The sequence below is a fragment of the Myotis yumanensis genome, unplaced genomic scaffold (genome assembly GCF_028538775.1).
Source record: "Myotis yumanensis isolate MYYU_CA2020_CCGP unplaced genomic scaffold, mMyoYum1.0.hap1 SCAF_4, whole genome shotgun sequence".
Lineage (NCBI taxonomy): Eukaryota > Metazoa > Chordata > Mammalia > Chiroptera > Vespertilionidae > Myotis > Myotis yumanensis.
This window is the reverse complement of record NW_027223755.1, coordinates 105,665,787-105,686,569: the sequence shown is the minus strand read 5'-3', so window position 1 is coordinate 105,686,569 and position 20,783 is coordinate 105,665,787. Positions and strand designations below refer to the sequence as shown.

General features: G+C 47.2%; 1 protein-coding gene across 1 annotated transcript in view; it reads left to right on the top strand.

The window, feature by feature from the left end:
- Positions 1–20,783, top strand: part of LOC139008328 (acyl-coenzyme A synthetase ACSM1, mitochondrial-like) — a 49,572-nt gene that overhangs the window by 11,699 nt on the left and 17,090 nt on the right. The window contains exons 3-10 of the mRNA XM_070411644.1: positions 479–689; positions 3,576–3,783; positions 8,129–8,269; positions 11,749–11,908; positions 12,908–12,987; positions 15,218–15,341; positions 16,897–16,977; positions 17,467–17,568. Coding sequence (XP_070267745.1) covers positions 479–689; positions 3,576–3,783; positions 8,129–8,269; positions 11,749–11,908; positions 12,908–12,987; positions 15,218–15,341; positions 16,897–16,977; positions 17,467–17,568 — 1,107 coding nt within the window. The remainder of the gene's footprint in view (positions 1–478; positions 690–3,575; positions 3,784–8,128; positions 8,270–11,748; positions 11,909–12,907; positions 12,988–15,217; positions 15,342–16,896; positions 16,978–17,466; positions 17,569–20,783) is intronic.

Here is a 20,783-nt window from a genome sequence, read left to right as displayed (position 1 = left end):
GTAAAGATACAAATTATGAACAACAAATACACATCTATCAACAAGTGAATCTAAAAATCAAGTGAATACATAATCTGATGAACAGAATAAACTGGTGATTATAATATAATCAGGGCCATAGAAAGGGAGTGGACTGACTATTCTTGGAGGGGAGAGGGGTGTGGGGTTTCGGGAAGAGACTGGACAAAAATAGTCCACTTATGGATGAGGACAGTGGGGGGCGGTGATGGCGGAGGGTGAGGTGGGAACCGGGTGGAGGGGAGGTATGGGGGGGAAAAAGAGGAACAAATGTAATAATCTGAACAATAAAGATGTAATAAAAAAAAAACCAATGGAAAAATATCCTTGAGTGAGGATTAAAAAAGAATAATAATAATAAATAAAATACAATGGAATGTGACTATGATAGTGGATTGGGGAAATAAGTGCCCTTTTCCTCTGAAGCAGGAAGTAACACATGGTGTATGATCTTGACCAGGAAGGCAAGAGAGGCCCCAACCCAGCCCTGTGGTGGGTGAACAGCCAAGGAGACGAAGTGAAGTGGAGTTTCAGAGAGCTGACAGACTTCACCTGCCGCGCAGCCAACGTCTTCACGCAGACCTGTGGCCTGCAGCAGGGAGACCGTCTCACCTTGATTCTGCCTCGACTGCCTGAGTGGTGGCTGGTGGCCATTGGCTGCATCCGAACAGGTCAGTGACTCAGAGAGACCCGTAGAGACCTTAGGGATGTCCTGGAGCCAACTGGTCCAGGAACACTAGGTGCTTCCTCTTCCCTACATTCTTTCTTCTTCACAGTCTTTCTCTTTCTCAGACTCCCTCACATATATTACCCCTTATCCCCCACTCTCTCCCTCACCCTCACATACCCTCAAACACAATGTCTCTCTCTCTCTCTCTCTCTCTCTCTCTCTCACACACACACACACACACACACTCACTCACTCACTTTCTGTTGCACAGTCTCAGACATTATTACTTTTTTGAAATTCATCAACTGTGAACCTTTTGCCATATTGGAGCCCCCACTGAGTTAGTAAAGGGTCAGTTGCAGACATTGTGACACCCATAAATACCATGTAAATACCCATAAACCCTGGATCCCAGACATTTCCTTCACCATCACCAGAGCAGGATTATCAAACAAGAAGGCTGACATTGGTACAATATGTGTTACCTGATAGCTACCCATAGCCAACAGTCCCCAATTGCCTTCATCATGTCTCTGACAGCCACTTCTTTCTTTAAGGCCAAAATCCAATTGAGGATCATGCATTGCATTTACTTGTCATGTCTTCTCCTTCTCCTTTAATCTAGAAGGGCTCTCTAGCCTTTTCTGCATGGCAATGACATTTTTGAAGAGCCTAAGCCAGTTGCTTTGCAGAAGGTGCACACAAATTGGTATTTCTGACTCTTGCTTCATGATTATATTCATCTTAAAACATCTTAGCAGGAGTGCTGGGGGGACTGTGTTGTGTCTTTGTCGGTGCATCACATGAGGGGTCTCTGCAGTTGTTTTGTCTTCCATCAGTGATACTGTTAATCTCAATAGAAGGGTGGTATTCGACTTTGTCAGGGCACATTTTCTCTTCCTGACTAGTAAGAAGTCTGTGGTGTAACAAGTATGAGACTAGTGACTATCCTGCTCCCCCACTGTCTTTCACCCCATGGTTTGAGTATCTCCTGATGATTCTTGCCTGAGTTGAATATTATTATGGTGGTTTTATATGAGGATTTTCTGTTTATATCACCCCCTGTACATTTATTAGTTAACATTCTTCTATAGAAATTTCCCTTTCCCTTTTAATTGCTTTTATCTATCTATCTATCTATCTATCTATCTATCTATCTATCTATCTATATATCTATCATCTATCTATCTAATTTAGAATCAGAATGGGACTCATGGATTTTCTTTTTAAGCACTTCTGTTGAATCACATGTTTATACAACAGTCTGTTCATGCTCTTGCTTATATATTCTCTCTCTTTTTCCCCCATGAAATAGTGGATTTATCCATCAAGGTCAAGTGGAATCAAATGTTAATAGCAACAGCAGAGGGAGCATAAAGGACCATGTCATCTGTAGAGCTAAGACTTGAGCTGAGCCCTCTGGGATAAATACAGTTGAAGAGGAGTAGAAGCAGAGAAAGGGAATTCCAAGAACGGGCTTAGCACATGCAAAGGCGTAGAGTCAGGAGTTGGCTATGTGAACAGCCATTTTGAATTAGAGAATAGAGGTGTGGGGAGAAAGGTGGAGCGTGGGCAGCATCTTCAGTGTCAGAATGGGGAGCGAGCTGTTTTCCTGGAGAGAGGACACAGGTGTTAGTGAAGAGAAGTGAAGGTGAACGTGGTGGGCAGGCAGGCTAAACGGCCATCTCAGAGGTGATTAAAGAAAACTGAGTTTATTTCAGGAAAAGGGGGTGGGGGAGGGATATCCAAAGGGAAGGGCTGCATAGCACGGAGCCAAGGGCCTGAAGGTGCACCCAGAAGCTGCAATTTCATCCCGATGTGCAGTCACGGGTGGGAATCTCTTGTTGTTAGTGGGTTTGGGGGATGAGCTGGTGGGTTTGGAATGGGGATGGAGTGCAGGTGTGCGATCAGGGGTCTTCAGGACAGTTCCAGTTCCTTACATGGTCTGCTTCCTGGTGCCCAGCAAGCATTTCCTGGTCTTTGTTCTCCTGCGGTGGGAAGCTTACAAATGGCTTACAAATGGGACCTGGGAACACAAGTTCAAGGGTTGTATTGCCTTCTAGTCTTAACAACAGGAAATGCTGGGGGAACGTCATTGCTCTGGGGAACTTACCCAGGTAATAACACAGAAGTTCCAGGGCAAGGTATCTGGTGGGGAGAGTAGAATCCAATAGGTGCACACAGATACTGGAACTAATTGTTGGCGACAGCAGATGGGAGGGAGGGTAGGAAAGTATAAGGGACAATGTGGTTAATATGGATGTGAGGGATGAAGGAAAGCAGGGATTCCCAATGACACAGGGATGAGAGAAGGGGGTGGGAGGAGAAAAGCAGGGGCTGGGATGCAGCTATTCCTGATGTCAGAGACTCTGTTCTTGCATCTGTGTTCCCAGGTCCTATGTAAACTCCTGCAAAGTAGGACCCACCTGTCCACTGGCTGCACCCATCTAGAGTAGACAGGTTAGGGCAAGCGTTTCAAGTTTTAATGTGCGTGGGAATCACTTGGAGGTCCGGTTAAAATGCAGGTTGTGGCCATGCTACTTGGCTCAGTGGTAGCACATTGACCTGTGAATCAGGATATCACGGTTTAATTCCAGGTCAGGGAACACTGGATCCCCAGGTTGGGGGGCGTGCAGGAGGCGGCCAATCAATGATTCTCTGTCGTCATTGATGTTTCTCTCTCCCTCTCCCTTCCTCTCTGAAATCAATATGAATATATTTTTAAAAATGCAGGTTGATTCGGTAGGTTTGGGTGTGGCCCGGTGGTGCCGACACTGCAGGTATTTGCTTAGCAACAGGTTAGGGGATTTCTATGCAGATAAGCTAGGTCTGAAGCCCATGGTTGTGAAAGAGGAAATGAAACAGATAATTTCTTTCTCATCCCCAGGGATTATCTTCATGCCAGGGACAACCCAGCTGAAGGCCAAGGACATTCTCTACCGACTAAAGCAGTCTAATGCCCAGAGCATCGTGACCACAGATGCCCTTGCCCCGGAGGTGGACTCTGTGGCTTCTGAGTGTCCCGCTCTGAAAACCAAGCTCCTGGTGTCTGACCACAGCCGTGAGGGGTGGCTGGACTTCCGATCTCTGATTCAGTGAGTTTCGGGTCTGATGGAGGTGCTCTCTGAGGAACGGTGGGAGAAGGCCATCCGCACCCGAGCGCTGTAGACAGACAGCTGGTGGTAGGAAGCTCACCAGGCCTGGCTCCAGAAACCTCTTCCCAACTGTGTCCCTGACCTGTGTGACCCTGGGCTACTTCCTGCCCCTCTCTTAGCCAAGGTTGCTTCATCTGTAACATCAGGACATTGCACTTCTATGCATCTCTCCCTAAAGTTTGATCACTCCTGGGATGTTAAAGGAGGTGTAACGTCAGAGGATTACTGTGTTTCAAGCTTCTTGTAGGTGGGAATCTAAAAGATTATTCATATATAAATATAAATGAATGTATATGGATACGTTGGATAAGAGGTTATAATGGATCTTTAAGGTGAAAGTTGAGCCTGCAAGAAGAAATGAGGCTGTGACTGGCAGAGGGTTTGGGGATAAACATCTCCCAGGTGCTGGGTGCCCTTAGAAAGTTAGGGAAATGCCGGGAGGTCAGAAAGACCCTCCACCTTCGATCCTTTACTTCTGTGAGCCTTCAGGGGCTTTTTACACAGTCGACCTGAGAAACTTCCGGACCGGTAGAAAATTTTTATGAGTTTATTTGAGCCAAACTGACAACATACTAGTATGCTCGGGAGCAAGAACTGAAATGCTCTGGAGGAAAACCGTTTTGTAGCTTCTTTCATGCATTTGAAATTTAGGAGGGGATGCTAGAAAGATTACAGAAAGGTTGGGGAAAGCAAGGTGGGGATAGGATTGCAGGATAGTTAAGATTAAGTGCTCTCTTGAGGGGTAACACTCCCTTCAAGGGATATGACTTTCCGTATTTCAAGGGCGTGTTATCCTACCTGCACAGAAACAATGGACAGGCTTGCTTAAGGCAAAGATAAACCTTTCACCAGAGAAGTTATGTGTTAGGGCCTGACTCCCCGCCATGCCCTGCCCGGTCAGGAATTTATGATCAGATCACCTGTGAGGTTAGTTCCACTGAGCCCCCTGTTCCACCCACAGCTCAAACCTTGCTGGGTTTCTTTTCTTTGTCTGTTTTATTTTTCTGAGCTAACATTGGTTTATAACATATAAGTTGTACTGGCTTTGTTTTCTTGAAGTAACCTTTCTATTTTTATTTTTTTTTATTTTTTATTTTTTTAAAAATTAAATCTTTATTGTTCAGATTATTACATTTGTTCCTCTTTTTTCCCCCCATAACTCCCCTCCTTCCAGCTCCCACCCCACCCTCCACCCTCACTCCCCACCCACTGTGTTCATCCATAGGTGCATGATTTTTGTCCAGTCACTTCCCGCATCTCCCACACCCCTTTTTCCCCCAAGAATAGTCAGTCTATTCCCTTTCTATGTCCCTGATTCTATTATAATCACCAGTTCATTCTGTACATCAGGTTATTTATTCACTTGATTCTTAGATTCATTTGTTGATAGATGCATGTTTGTTGTTCATAGTTTGTATCTTTACCTTTTTCTTCTTCTTCCTCTTCTTAAAGGATACCTTTCAGCATTTCATATAATACTGGTTTGGCGGTGATGAACTCCTTTAGCTTTTCCTTATCTGTGAAGCTCTTTATCTGACCTTCAATTCTGAATGATAGCTTTGCTGGATAAAGTAATCTTGGTTGTAGGTTCTTGGTATTCAGCACTTTGAATATTTCTTGCCATTCCCTTCTGGCCTGCAAAGTTTCTGTTGAGAAATCAGCTGACAGTCGTATGGGTATTCCCTTGTAGGTAATTGAGCCTCTTTCTCTTGCTGCTTTTAAGATTTTCTCTTTGTCTTTTGCTCTTGGCATTTTAATGATGATGTGTCTTGGTGTGGTCCTCTTTGGATTCCTTTTGTTTGGGGTTCTCTGCGCTTCTTGGACCTGTAAGTCCATTTCTTTCTCCAGGTGGGGGAAGTTTTCTGCCATTATTTCTTGAAATAGGTTTTCAATATCTTGCTGTCTCTCATCTTCTGGCACTCCAATGACTCTGATATTAGACCGCTTAAAGCTGTCCCAGAGGCTCCTTACACTATCTTCACACTTTCGGATTCTTTTTTCATTTTGCTTTTCCAATTGGGTGTTTTTTGTCGAATCTTTGGTTTGATTATTGTACTCCTCTGGTCTGCTATTGGGTATAATATTCTTTATTTCAGTCCGTGTATGCTTACTTTCTAATTTCTTTATCGTAGCATCGAGGGTCTCATTAGTTTTCGTGAGGCTCTGCACAAATTTATGGCAAGCCCTCAAAATTGCGATTCTTAGCTCCATATCCTCCATTTCTGTCATGTTTTTTTGTCTCCGCATCTTTTATGCTTTCTTGGTGCACCCCCTTGTGGTCTCTGTGCGCAGTCTTGTTCTAGCCAAGCCTTAATTGTTGTAGTTAACACTAGAGGGATTTGACCCCCAGGCCGACTGGCTATAGGAATCAGCTGTATGGAAAACATCTGCCTTCTGGGGAGGTGCTAATCCAGCCTTTGCCTGAGGCGATCGGCAAATGGCTGTGCACAGGCTTTGGGCGGGGCGGGATCAACAGGGCGGGTGGAGGGAGCAGTTATGGCCACGCTCAGTCCCGTTCCCAGAGGCTCTGCTTCTCAGAACCCCGGCAGCCGCTGCAAACCTCGGAGAGAAAGCTGCCCTCAGGTTCCAACTGATGCCGGATAATCCCGCTTCTCCCGTTTGAGTCTGGGTCCCTAGAGACTCGCCCGGATCTGGAGTCCAGAGTCTGAGACTCACTCCCGACAGAAAACGACAACCGCTCCCTCAGCCACCAGCCCGCTTTGCGAGTGCACCTCGGTACCTTTGTATTTTCCACACTGCGCCGCCTCTGAGCCTCGATTTGCTGTTCTCTTTCCTTCTAGTTGTAGAGTCTCTCTTCAGCCAGCCTTCCTGTGGTTCTGGGTGATGTCCGTTCAGTCTTTTAGTTGTATTTTTGAAATGGTTGTTTGCGGCAGCGGTCTCCGGTGTTTACCTACGCCGCCATCTTGGCTCCTCCTCAACCTTTCTATTTTTAAAGTAAAATGTTATTCAACCCCAAAAGGCAAATACTTCACTGACGTCACACCTGTGTTGGACTCTAGGGTCCAGAGTTGGGCTCTCCCTCCAGGGAGCAGGCCCTCAACGTCCCCTGGCGCTACCTTTGCCTTTCTCTCTCCTCAACTCCAAGGGCCCTTCTTCTGCCCCAAACTTGTTTCCTGAGCCAGTGCCGCCCAGCTGGCTCACTTCTACTACCTCTGTGGCTTTCTAGATAAACTTCCTTTTATAATTTGAATAAACAAATGAAGCCAGAGAGTTAATAAAAACCTAAATAAATAATACTGTTTAAAAATCCCTTAAGTTGCCCAGAGTCACGATGGTACCATTTCTCAACAAGAGCCAGTGTTCCCTCGAGCATTTTGGATGATCTGTAGTTTATTTGAACAACAGAGGAAGCTTATTGGTCACGTCCAATCATAGCAGGCGCCAATCACCACAGGCCCAGGAGACTGAGTGTAGAAGCTCCCAGAAATCAAGGCCCACTGAGGGGCATGCAGTTTTCCTCTGCAGGCTTGAGCTTACACAAGGTGTACACATATATTTCTTTCACTCTCCCTCTCCCTCGCTCTCTCTTCGCCACCCCTTATCACCAAGGGTGAAATTCCTTTAAAGTTAGTTTGTGTGAAAAGAAGCTTAGCAGTGTGAGTAAGAGGACAGTCTATGCATCACAGTGGGTTTGAACCCTGGCTCTGCCAATTGTTGGCTGTGTGTCTTCAGGCAAGTTACCTAACCTTTCTGAGCCCCAGTTTCCTCATCCACAAAGGGAGCATGACAAGTTGGGCATAGTCAGCTCTTAGGATTGCTCTGAAGATTGAATGAGTTCTTATTTGTAAGTCATTTAGAGCATTTTCGGAATGCTCTAAATTCTTCTATTTCAATGTTTGTTAAATTATAAAATAATTGGCAGTGTTTCCCCATTTTTTAAATGAAGAAATGTCAGTCTCCTTACCCAAGTCACCCATAAACTCTGATGGTTCAGACCTGGAGACCAGTTTTTCCTCCAGTGTTGCAAAACAGGTTTCTGCACTGGCCAGGAACTCAGTTGGTTAGAATGCAAAGGTTGTGGGTTTGGTCCCTGGTCAGGGCACATACAAGAATCCACCAATGAAAGCATAAATAAGTGGAACAGTAAATCCATGTTTCTCTCTCTCTGTCTGTCTCTTTCTCCATCTCTCTCCCTTCCTCTCTCTAAAATCTATACAAGCAAACCAGGTTTCTGACTTTGAGCCTCATGTTGTTTCTTTTGCTGACCCTGAGGGTGGAGCCAGGAGACTTGACTTCTCTCCTTTTCTGTTCAATCCCTTTGTAGATCAGCATCCCCAGATCACACCTGTATTAAATCAAAGACCACGGACCCAATGGTCATCTTCTTTACCAGTGGCACCACCGGCTTCCCCAAGATGGCAAAACACAGCCATGGACTTGCCTTGCGACACTCCTTCCCTTCATGGTAAGAAAGAGGGCATCAACTTAGAGACTGGATCACAGACTGGGGCAAGGGGTGCGTGTGTGTGCGTGTGCGTGTGTGTGCGTGTGTGTGCGTGTGCGCGTGCGTGCGTGTGTGTGGGGTGTGTGTGCATGTGCGTGTGTGCGTGTGCGTGCGTGCGTGTGCATGCACGCACGTGTGTGTGTGTGTGTGTGTGTGTGTGGTGTGTGTGCGCGCCTGCGTGCGTGCGTGCGTGTGTGGTGTGTGTGTGTGCGTGTGTGTGTGTGTGTGTGGTGTGTGTGTGTGTGCGTGTGTGTGTGGTGTGTGTGGTGTGTGTGTGTGTGTATGGGTGTGTGTGTGTTCGTGTGTGTGTGCGTGTGTGTGTGTGTGTGTGTGTGTGCTGGGAAAGGTGCTCTAAGTAGAACCGAGTCCATCCTGCTTCTCCCTTCTGCTCTCTCTGGTTCAGACCACTGAGGGTCTCCGAGGCGAAGGTCTGGACTTCTAAGTGTGTGTTCACAGAAGCCTCCCAATGACAAGGGGGTCCTGCCTGAGCACCTTCACAGGTGTGGAGGGAACGTGGGTGCAGGCAGCAGGCATTCTGCAAGCTGCACAAATGACAAGCCATGTGTCGTTGTCACTGGTTCCAGGTTTGCTGGGAGGAGGACAGAAAGTTCTAGCTATGTGAACTGTACAGATACAGAGGTGGAGTTTCCCAGTCATGAACCATTAGGGAGAAGTAATACCTGGAGCCAGGCCACTGCCTTTAAGCTAAAATAAATAATTGTAGAGGCTGAAGACATAGCCTTGGGTTAACCACGTAACCAATTTTAAAGCAAACATCGTTTCCCTCCTACTTCCTCCTCCCCAACTAGTAATATTCAGACCAGACCAAGTTCTGTGGGGAAGTATGGGCCTTGGTTGGCAAGTCTGTAAGGAGGATTCTTCAAAAGGTTGGGTGCCTCTGGGGTGACCTTGCCAAAGACGACAGCCCCTGCCTTGACTTTTCCAAACAAGTCTGATCCTCTGGGTGTTTTGCTGGAATCTCTATGTTTAGTCTTTAAGACCTGAACTTGAAGAAGTATTTTACCCTACTGATTGTATCTAGAGGTTAAATTTAGTTTAAGCTGTTGTTACAATAAAAGGCTAACAGGGCAGGCATTTGGGGCTCTTTTGATTCCTAAAGCTAAACAAGCCCCTTAGCCTTCTCTGTCACAGAAACGTGTGTTAAAGTAAACTCTTCATCCATCTCTCAAGGTCTGCTGGTCAGTCCTGGCAAAGTTCTATGTATTTTGTACCTTATAAAGCAGAGCAAGGGGCAGAGAAGGTGTCTTGTGGACACTGGGTATCTGTGCTAATGATATCACTTGATCAGCAAAACCCTGGAGGAATGGGGGTGGAAAGAAGGGGAGAGTATTCTGAGTAGTCAGAATAACATAAGCAAAGGCTCAAAGGTATAAAAGGTAGCATTCATAGCCCAGCCAGCGTGGCTCAGTGATTGAGCATCGACCTATGAACCAGGAGGTCATGGCTCAATGCCAGGTCAGGGCCCGTGACCAGGTTGCGGGATCCATCCTAGGTGTGGGGCATGCAGGAGGCAGTCAATCAATGATTCTTTTCATCATTGATGTTTCTATCTGTCTTTCCCTGGCCTTTCCTTTCTAAAATCAATAAAAAAAATATTTTTAAAAGTAGCACTCATAGAGACTTGAGAGGAGCTGCTGCTCAGCATGTCAGGGAGGCACAGATGGGAGGAGCTGAGAGAGTGAGTGGGGTCCAGAGCACACGGGGTCCTGGGGACTTTGGTGCAGAGATTGAGCTTATTGGGAAAACAATAAGCTTATTGGCGGCATTGAAAGGCTGTCAACAAGAGAGAGACCTAATCCAATTTGTATTTTGAAAAGATCACTGTGGCTGCAGGGTGCAGATTGGCTTGGAAAAAGAATAGATTTCAAAAGACCTGTTAGAGCTGCAGTTTTCAACCTGTGCGTTGAGACACCTTTGGGGGTCAAATGACCCTTTCATAGGGGTCACCTAAGACCATCGGAAAACGCATATATAATTACATATTGTTTACAGTAGCAAAATTACAGTTATGAAGTAGCAACGGAAATCATTTTATGGTTGGGGGTCACCACAACATGAGGAACTGTATTAAAGGGTCGAGACATTAGGAAGGTTGAAATCACTGTGTTAGAGGGTCTTGAATAATTTAGGTGCAAGATGGTGGTGGCTTGGACAAGGTGCTGGGGACATGAGGAAGTTAAGAAGTCTGAGATTTTAGGAGCCAGAATGGGAGGGTGTGCTGGCTAGATGTGGGAGGGAGGAGGGGCTGGAGAGTCAAGGTGGACTCCCAGGTTTGGAGCTTGGGCAGTAATGACAGTCACTGAAACACAGAGAGCCCTGGAGAAGAATGAGTCCCGGGAGGCAGGAGAGATTAGGATGCTCTGGGTGTGAGATGCCCAAGAGACGTCCCAGAAGAGATGCTCCGTGGGCAGTTGGGTCTGAAGCTCAGAACAGAGGTCCCCGGCTTGTAATTTCCTGTGGGTGTGCCACCGCCCTCAGAGAGATGGGAACGGGGAGTGTGAATGGCCCTCCAGGCCCCTCCCTACTAATAGAAGAGCTCTTCAAAGCCATAGCTCCTCATGGGAGAGTTGAGTTTTTCTCAAGGAGTTATGCACACAGAGGTCCCTCGGAAGCAGTAAGAGTAGGGTGTCAAAATGCTTCAGACCTAGCTGAGTAGCCACTGGATTCAATTTTCTGTCTCTCCATCTACCAGCTGTTTCTGTTGTGTGTGTGTGTTTTTAAAAAAATTAAATCTTTATTGTTCAAAGTATTACATATGTCCCCTTTTCCCCCCATTCCCTCCTTCAAGCCCACCCCACACCCTGTTTGTTTATTATTTATTTGTTAAATATCCTCACAGGAGGATATTTGTTTTTCATTGATTTTTAGAGAGTGTGGGAGGGGGAGAGACAGAGAGAGAGAAACATTGATGTAAGAGAGACACATCAATTTATTGCCTCCCACAGGCACCACAGCCAGGGCTGCCTGCAGATGAGGTACATGCCCTTGACCAGAATCAAACCCAAGACCCTTCAGTCCGTGGGTTCAACGTTCTAAACACTGAGTCAACCCGGCTCGGGATGTTTCTGTTATGTTTTGATGCTGTTCTCAGAAAGGCCCCTCCCTTATTATCTCCGATGGCTGCCAGCATTGCCCAAACCTACCAATAACAGATGTGAATCCAGAAAAAGAGCCACAGACTTCATCCCAGTATTCCCAGCCTTAAGGATCATTCTGATTGAACCAGTTGAAGTGGCATGCGACCAGGATATCTGATTGGCGTGCCTTTGGGACTGGGGTGGGAGTGAGTCTGGAGCCCCACACAAACCACATGACTTGAGAGTGAGAGGGGTGGCTCGCTGTCTGAGAACCAGATTCCTGAGCCCTGGGTCACATACTCCTGTGGTTACAAAGCTGAGGCCACTGTATTTTGGAGTCAGCAGGGAAGTACTCCAGCTGAAGGCCTCTGATGTCTTCTGGTGCCTGTCAGATCCAGGCTGGATTGTGGCTGCTGTGGAGACTGTGTTTGAACCATGGACAGCAGGGTCTACAGTCTTCATCCACCATCTGCCCCAGATTGACCCTAAGGTCATTGTGGAGGTAAGAGGACTAAACTCTCAGTGTCAACAAACTCCTGGAGAAACTCATGCTTCAGGCTCAAAAGCTGGCCCCTGCTGAGAAGAGTGTATGTAACAAAGAAGCCCATTAGGGTGATAGAACCTGGGCTCTGGGTGTCTCAAATGTGAGGCTCTAAATCAGTCAGTGAGTCTCCCAGAATACACATTTTGAGACATTAAAGCAACCAGGACAATCTCAGGTCTCCTGGCTCCTCCAGGGCCAGGTAGCTGGTGTGTGCGTGTGAATTTATTGAGTGTTTAAAACCAGAGCCCTTGGAATAGGATGGTTCTAGCAGCTAAAATCTAGCTCCTTTTCACACCTTTAATATTTGTTAGTGGTAACCTTACCTCTCTGAGCGCAGTCTTCTCACCTGTATGATGAAAGTTTTAATAATCACTACCTCATAAAATTGTTGGGAATATTGAGATGATACAGGCAAAGTATATCAAGTGGTTAGGCCTGAGGCCTGCACCTGAAAACACTCAGGAACTGGTAGCAGTTGCTGTTACTGTTATGAGCACATCATGGTGATGATTGAAGTTGCCTCCATAAACCCTTTCAAATGACTCCCCTGCTCCTGAACATGCTGTTTGTGTCCCCACTCACTGCACCCTTGCTTTCCTTCCGCAGACCTGCCTCCCCGCCACTCAAGTCCAAGCCCCGCCCCTCACCACTGTGGGGCCAGTTCTTCTCCAGGCCCTTCCATTGGAGCCCTCACTGCTCATCTTTAATCCATTATACCATTTCTTCTGTGTTATCAGTCTCTCACTTCTCACCAACTCTACTCTCTCAGTTCATAAACACATGCATGTTCAATATATAGATACTGGAAGAATTAACAAATGAATAAATGGGCTGTCTCAGAAGGGAGAGCAGAAAAAAATGGTAATAATTGGCCAGTATTTTGTTGTTGTTGTTGTTTTTGGCCAGTATTTTTCATCTTAACTATAAATATAAAATTTTTCTCTGTTCACCTTGTAGACACTCTTTAAATATCCCATCACCCAGTACTTTGCTGCGCCCTCCGTATTTCGAATGATTCTGCAGGAGAATTTTGGCAGGTATGTAGACGTGGCCTGTTGTGTTCACAATCTTTGGGTAGGATTTTAAGGATTCTATTTCACTGTGGTTTTGTTGTTGTTGGGGAACAGGCTCTTCCACGGGGTTGGGAGGAAAGAATTGTAAGGATTGATGTGTGGTGTGGTGTATTTGTTAGGTAACATCAATAGAGTTCTCCTCCCGGCTTCCCAATGCCCATCTCTCTGGGCCCTGCCCTGGAAAAAGTCCAGTCTCCTCTTCAACAGCCAACGCAAAGGCCAATGCCCGGAGTTTCTGCTTCATGATCCTTTGGGCCTGGAAGTCTCTCCCCCGGCCCAGGTGGCCTCCAGACCTGCATGGTCCTTTGCTCCTGGGCGAGCGGGGAGAGGGCCAAATTGGGCCAGTGGGGTCCCAGGCAAGAGAGACAGCATTACTCCCCGGGTCTCAACCAGGAGCTTTTTCAAAACAACCCACTAACTTCCCAAGATTCCAGGGGCACGCACTGGGCCCACCCCTGGCCAACGATCTTTTCCCAGGTTAGACTGACAGCCTCTGTGGTCCCACACCTCCCCCTGTGCCATTTTGACTTCACTGGGCAGTTTCTGACCTGCCCCATCCCCCTCCCACACACAATCCCAACCCAGAGGGGAGGGAGGGTGTTAATCCCCTTGGGGGGACTGTGCTGCCATTTCTTGGGTGTGAAACTGGAGCTTCCTGGTGAAGCAAACAGGCCTCTGCTTCCAGCTGCCTGTGCTCAACACTGTCAGCCTCTCCCCTGGTTCTGTTTCTTTCAATCACCAGCCAAGAATGGTAACAGTCTGTTCTAACTCTGGTTCTTTGAGGACAGTGAGAGCTGGTGTGTGTGTGTGTGTGTGTGTGTGTGTGTGTGTGTGAGAGAGAGAGAGAGAGAGAGAGAAATGCTGGTGGCGATAATTATCAGCCAGTCTAATTAGTTTATTAAGCAGGACTCAGATCCAAATGAAAAAAATGAAATGTTTTCATTTTTTAAACTTTTTAATGTGAAATAACAAACATAAGACATAAATTTGTAGATTAAGAAATTGTTGAAAATTAAACCAATATGTAACCACTCATTCGAGTCCCAATAAGAGAACATCGCCAGCCCCCAGTGACCTACTCAGACCTCTCCAACTCCTTAACGGAACTCACTGTCTTGACTTTTATGGTGTTCACTCATTCGTGTGTGTTTTTCTCCCCCTCTCTCCCTTGTAGTTTACCTCCTAAGGAAATATTAGTCTCTTTTACTTGCTTGTGAGCTTTGTAATCATATTATTCTGTAATGTCTGGCTTCTTTTTACAACATTATATTTCTAAGATGTGCCCATGTTGCATCATGTTGCTATATAATATCCCATTTTATAAAAAGTCGACATTTTCATCAATCTGCTCTACCACTAATGGACATCTGGGTGGTTTGCATTTGAGGACTGCTGATGACTCGCACTGTTCTTGCACACTCACCCTGTGCACATCAGCACTCATTTGTGTGGGGTCTTTCTAGGAGAAATTGCTGAGTCACACTGACACCGCATCCTACCACCTATTTTCCAAAGTATCCCATCGTCCTGTGCGCCCACCAGCAGGGAGGCAGGATTCCCTTGTTCCACATCTTTGACAACATTTGTTCTTGCCAGAGTCTTTAATTTTTACCAATCTGATGGATGTAGTGTCATTTTGCTATAGTTTTATTTTTATTTCCCCGTGTTTATAGATTAATTTTGAGCTAAACTGCAATCTTGTCTTTGAACCTAATGGGCACTTATGTATATTTTAGAGACTCTAAAATGCAAATGGCTGCTTCAAAAATCAGACCGAATAACTTTTAGGCACAGAGTTAAAATGTCAAGGAGTTGAACAAGTACCCTTACGAAGCTAATTCCGAAATACAACTTGCATTTATTCATGAAACCTCCATCCCAGCATGCCCTTGGAGTCTGCCTCGATCTGTATTTCAAAGCTCATATGACAGCCACTCTTTGCAACATTCCTCAGATGACGAACTTGGTCCAAACCCAGTAAAAATCCAATCAGGGCATCACTAATGACAACAGTGGAAACTCTGCTAATTTTACCTACTTTGGAGAAAGCTCCAGACGAGTGAGGAAGACACCCCTAATGAAACCAGCCGCCTGTCCACCACTCCTGACTGTGTCCCAGGAGAGGTGTGGGGGTGGGGAGGGGGGAGAGCCAGATGTCTGCCCTGAGCTCTGTGGACACCTTGTCTCCCCCAAGCCTCAGGTTCCCCACTCTGGAGTATTGCTCTACTGGCGGGGAGGCCATGCTGCCCGAAGAGCAAGAGAAGTGGAGACAACGGACAGGCCTTCTGGTTCACCAGCTCTACGGACAGTCGGAAACGGTAGGTGGATGGGAACCTGTGGGCCACCCAGCTCAGCAGAGGAGCTCAGGTGTAAGTTCCTCTGAGTATTGCCAGTGGCAGCTTTGAGCCCATAGGCATAGGTGGGCCCTGCCAGAAGCTCTACTTCCCCACCTCTAAAATGGGAACAGAATGCTGACCCTGCGAGTGGTGGCAAGGGGAGGGGAAGTGGTGTGCTGGCTCCCGGGCTGTGCCCAGCCTGCACATCCCCCAGGGCCGGCCTGCTGTCCTCACTGATGTGGGGGCTCCTGCGCCAGGTGTCAGGGGTGCAGAACCCAAGGGGCAATCTCTCCGCTCAGACGCTTGTTTTCTATGGAGGGAAACACCCACAAAAGTCAGTATAATGCCCTGTTGGCGACAACAGAAATGCGGGGAAATACCACCGAAGGAGGGTCGCCCAGGCCTTCTCCTGGGGCCTGAGTCTGGCTGTTTTCACTGAGGAGCCAGGTGAGCTCCTGGGTGTGGCCTGTGCAGCTTCCCGCCCCCCAGGCTCTGAGAGGGGGTGCCGGCCAGGCCCCTCTGACAGAGGAGACCCAGGGCATCCCCTCATCTTCTGACTGTGAAGGCTTTGCTCTAGGACAGATGGTAGCTTCAGAGAACCAGGAAGGAGGAAGAGGTCACCAGGAGGGCAATGGGGTGGGTGTGGTGGCAGAGGAGCAACCTAAGTGATTTCAGCACAGCCCCGAGGGCAGATGGGGCAGGGATCCTGTCAGCTTCAGTCTTGAGTAAGTGTTGGGCAAATGGACACAAGCCTGGTGTGCAGTGGGCACTCCCGTGCCCACAACCCGCCCACAGCCCGGAGCTCAGCCCTTGGCTCCTTTCTTGGCCTTCCCCTTGGGACCCTGTTGCTGGGGTCCAATCCCAGCAGGTCCAGGGGTCCCCAAAGGTGTGGACGGAGTCAGCGAAGAAGGAATGACACGAAGACAGCCTTCAGTTGGTCAGCAGCCTAGTCAGGACCTATAGCCAGGATCTCCAGCCAAAGTTCTGGTCGGAGTTCTGGTTAGGAACTGATGAGGATCTGACGTTTATTGTCTTATTACATCCGTATTTATACCAGCTGATTTTAATCCTGTCAATTTCTATTACAAGGGTTAAGGTGTTTCTCATCTCCATTCCAGGAAGTAAAGACCATGTAGCTTAACTACCCACCTGGCACTTAATTAAGGGGTTGTATCCCCTCCCTAACCTCAGGGAAAGATCCCCACCTGGGGAAACAACCTTTCTCGGAGAGGTGACCTTGGTTAAAACACATGGCGCTAAAGGGAGCAAACATATTAAAAACAGTATGCTACATACGCCAGGTCCATTGAAACATATGCTGTGTAGATGTTTCTTTCCTGCAGCGACTGTGTCAAGCAGCAAGGATGGACCGGCTTCTGGCACCCTGTGGCCCAGGATGCAGAGCTTCCAGCTCCCCACAGGCTCTATGAGCAGTGACCTATGACCCCTGCGAGCCGGGGTGCTGTGTATGGTTCTTGCTGCTCTGTGATCTGCCTGGACCCTTTGATCACTGGTATTCTCTTCCTTTTGTGCACAGGGATTGACTTGCGCCACTCCCCGGGGATCACAGGTCAAGCCCAGTTCCATGGGGAAAGCCATCCCACCCTTCGATGTCCAGGTTTGGTGCTAAAGGCAGGGCCAGGGAGCACTGAGGGCTCAGCTGGGATCGGACCCCGTGTGACACCAGGCGGCAGAAGCAGCCGTGGCCCCTGCCCAAGGTGTCCTTCCTCCTCTCCTCCTAGTTCCCTCTTATTTCCTGGGAGGTTTCAGTACTGTGGGCCCCAGTGCAGCTCACAGTGCCAGCCGAGGCCGCACACACAGCCGTGGCACATGGGACCTGGAGGAGCGCTGGCAGCTCTGTCCACCCGCCGGGGCTTTTAGCTTGTCCTGACCCTGTTTTGTAGCTTGAAGACACATGTGACGTCCACGTACCAGGAAACAAACACACCCATGACTTGCTGATTTCAAAGACTTGACAGCTTCATCCTGTTTTCTGCCAGGGACCTCCTCATGGTCCCCCCTGGTGTCACACGCATAAGCCAGGCAGAGCTTGGGTGGGCAGGGTGCTGGGAGCCCCGCAGGGGGACTCACGGACCTCTTGCTCCAGATCATCGACGACAAGGGCAACATCCTGCCGCCCAACACTGAGGGCAACCTTGGCATCAGGATCAAGCCCACCAAGCCCATCGGCCTGTTCATGTTGTATGAGGTGAGGGCGCCTCGCCTGCCGCTCCCTGTCCCTGGCACCCCTGCAGCGAGAAGGGAGGGGACTCAACTCTGTACCCTGAGACTCCTCCCATCTCCGTTATGTGCTCCAGTTCAGTGAAGCCAGGTCCAGTTCCTGCAAAGCTCACAGCCTTTCCTGTCCTAACCCATGTGGCACTGATGGGGTAGAGAAGCCTGGCTTCGGGATCATCGGACTTGGGGCTGATGATTAAGAAGGCAGGCTTCGGCTGGGTTCACATGCTACCAACCAATTTACCGACAGGGTGTGAACAAACCTAGTCACTGTCCTGAGCCTCCTGGGGCCTCCCCTCCCCCACTTCTCAGAGAAACCACCTGCAGACCATAGGAGTCATGTGTTTCCCCATGTCAAATAAACGGCAGATCTAAGATTCAAACCCATGTCTTTCAGCCCCAAAGCCTAATGGGAAATCCAGGGATTACAGAACCTGTGATGGGCTCTAAGGAAACTGCCCAGATATCCCCTAGCCCTCCCAGAGGAGTAGAGGCCACTAAGAGGAAATTCTCAGCTTCCAAGATGGGCCATGGAAGGGTGGGCACACCTGAAATTGATCTCAGATTCCACCTCCTTTCTCCAAAAGAACAGCCATCAGAGGTTCTCTCTCCTGGTTTCACTGTTGTCATCACTCTGCCCTCTAGGGGGCATTGCTCCTCATACTATCAATCAACAATAAAAAACACTGGCTAAACCATTCATCAATTTTTTTTTTTTTATCTTTTCAAAGAGCCAGCTCTTGGTTTCTTTAATTTTTTGTATTTTTAAATGTTATCTATGTTATTTATTTCTGCTCTAATCTTTATTATCTCCCTTTTTGTACTTACTCTGGGTTTTTCTTGATCTCTTTCTAGTTCTTTAAGTTGAAGTGTTAAATAGTTTATTGGTAATTTTTCTCTTTTTTTGAGGTATGCCTGTAATGCTATGAATTTCCCTCACTGCTTTTGCTGTGTCCCAGAGATTTTGGGTTGTTGTGTGTTCATTTTCATTTGTTTCCAGGAAGTTTTTAAAAATTTATTTCTTTTTTTTTTAAATACATATTTTATTGATTTTTTACAGAGAGGAAGGGAGAGGGATAGAGAGCTAGAAACATCGATGAGAGAGAAACATCGACCAGCTGCCTCCTGCACACCTCCCACTGAGGACGTGCCCGCAACCAAGGTACATGCCCTTGACTGGAATCGAACCTGGGACCTTTCAGTCCACAGTCCGACGCTCTATCCACTGAGCCAAACCAGTTTGGCCTAAAATTTATTTCTTGACTAGAGACCCGGTGCATAAAATTCATGCATGGGGATGGGGGATGGTTCCTTCAGCCCAGCCTGCACCCTCCCCAATCTGGAATCCCTTGGGGGATGTCCGACTGCAGGTTTAGGCCCCATCCTGGGAATTGGGCCTAAACCTGCAGTTGGACATCCCTCTCACAATCTTGGACCACTGGTTCCTAATCGCTCACCTGCCTGCCTGCCTGGTCACCCCTAACTGCCCCCATCCACTTGCCTGATTGCCCCTCACTGCCTCTGCATGCCAGCCAGGTTGCCCCTAACTGCCCCCTGCTGCCAGCCAGGTTGCCCCCAATTGGCATCTCCCTTCCAGCCTGGTTGTTCCTAACTGTCCCCCTTCACCAGCCTGGTCACCACTTACTGCCCCCTCTGCCGGCCTGGTTGCCCCTAACTGCCTCCCCTTCCAGCCTAATCACCCCCAACTGCCCCCCACCCTGCTGGCCTGGTTGTCCCCAACTGCCTCCCCTGTCGGCCTAGTCGCCCCACACGGCCCGCTTGTTCAGTCATTTGGTCATCCTCACTAACCCCCCTGCCGGCCTGGTTGTAGGCAGCCATCTTGTGAGGGTGTGAGGGTTAATTTACATATTACCTCTTTATTATATAGGATTTCATTGGTAACCCATTCTTTGCTTAATAACATGCGATTTAGCCTTCATGTGTTTGAATGTTGTTGGGGGGCTTTACTGTAGTAGATTTCTAATTTCATTCCACTGTGATATGAGAAGTTGCTTGATATGATTTCTATCTTCTTGAAGTTGTAGAGACTTGTTTTGTGTCCTAACATCTGGTCTATCTTTGTGAATGATCCATGTGCACTTGAGTAGAATATATATTCTGCTGATTTGGGTTGAAATGTTCTATAAATGTCAGTTCAATCCATCTGATCCAGTGTGTCCTTTAGAGTCACTGTTTCCTTGTCACGTTTTTGTCTGGAAGATCCATCCAGTGAAGTCATCAGGGTGTTAAAGTCTCCTGCTATGACTGTATTGTTGTCAATCTCTTTGTTAAAGCCCTCTAGCAGTTTTTAAAATATATTTAGGTGCTCCTATATTGGGTGTGTATATGTTTACCAGGGTTCTATCCCCTTGTTGGATCCATCCCTTTAGTATTGTGTAGTGATCTTTGTTGTCTTTTGTGAGGGCCTTCATTTTGAAGTCTGTTTTGCCAGATATGAATATTGCTACTCCCACGTTTTTTTTGTTGTTGTTTTTTTTTACCCTTTGCATTTGCATGGAAAACTTTTTTTCCGTTCCTTCACTCTCATCCTGTGTATGTCTTTTGTTCTGAGGTGGGAATCTTATAGACAGTATATAGTTGGCTCATATTTTTGTATCCATTCAGTTATCCTATGCCTTCTGATTGGACCATTTAATCCATTTACATTTAGGGTTATTGATAGGTACTTATTTATTGCCATTTTAATTCTGTATGTGTAGGTTTCTCTCTGTTTCTCCTCATTACAGCAGTGCCTGTAGCATTTCTTGTAATGCTGGCTTGGTGGTTATGTATTCCTTTGGCCTTTTTTTTTTTTTTTTGTCCAGGAAGCTCTTTATTTGACCGTCTTTTTTGAATGATAGCCTTGCTGGGTATAGTGATCTTGGTCTCAGATCCTTGCTTTCCATTACCTTGAGTACTTCATGCTATTCCCTTCTGGCCTATAGAGATTTTAATGAGAAGTCAGGTGTCAGCTTTATGGGAACTCCTTTGTAGGTAACAGTTTGCTTTTCTTTTGCTGCCTTTAAGATTCTCTCTTGGTTTTTAATTTTTGGCATTTTAATTATGATATGTCGGGGCATGGGCCTGTTTGGGTTCTTCTTGCTTGGGGTTCTCTGTGCCTCCTGAACTTGTGTGACTTTTTTCTCTACCAGGTTAGAGATGTTTTCTGCCATTATTTCATCAAAC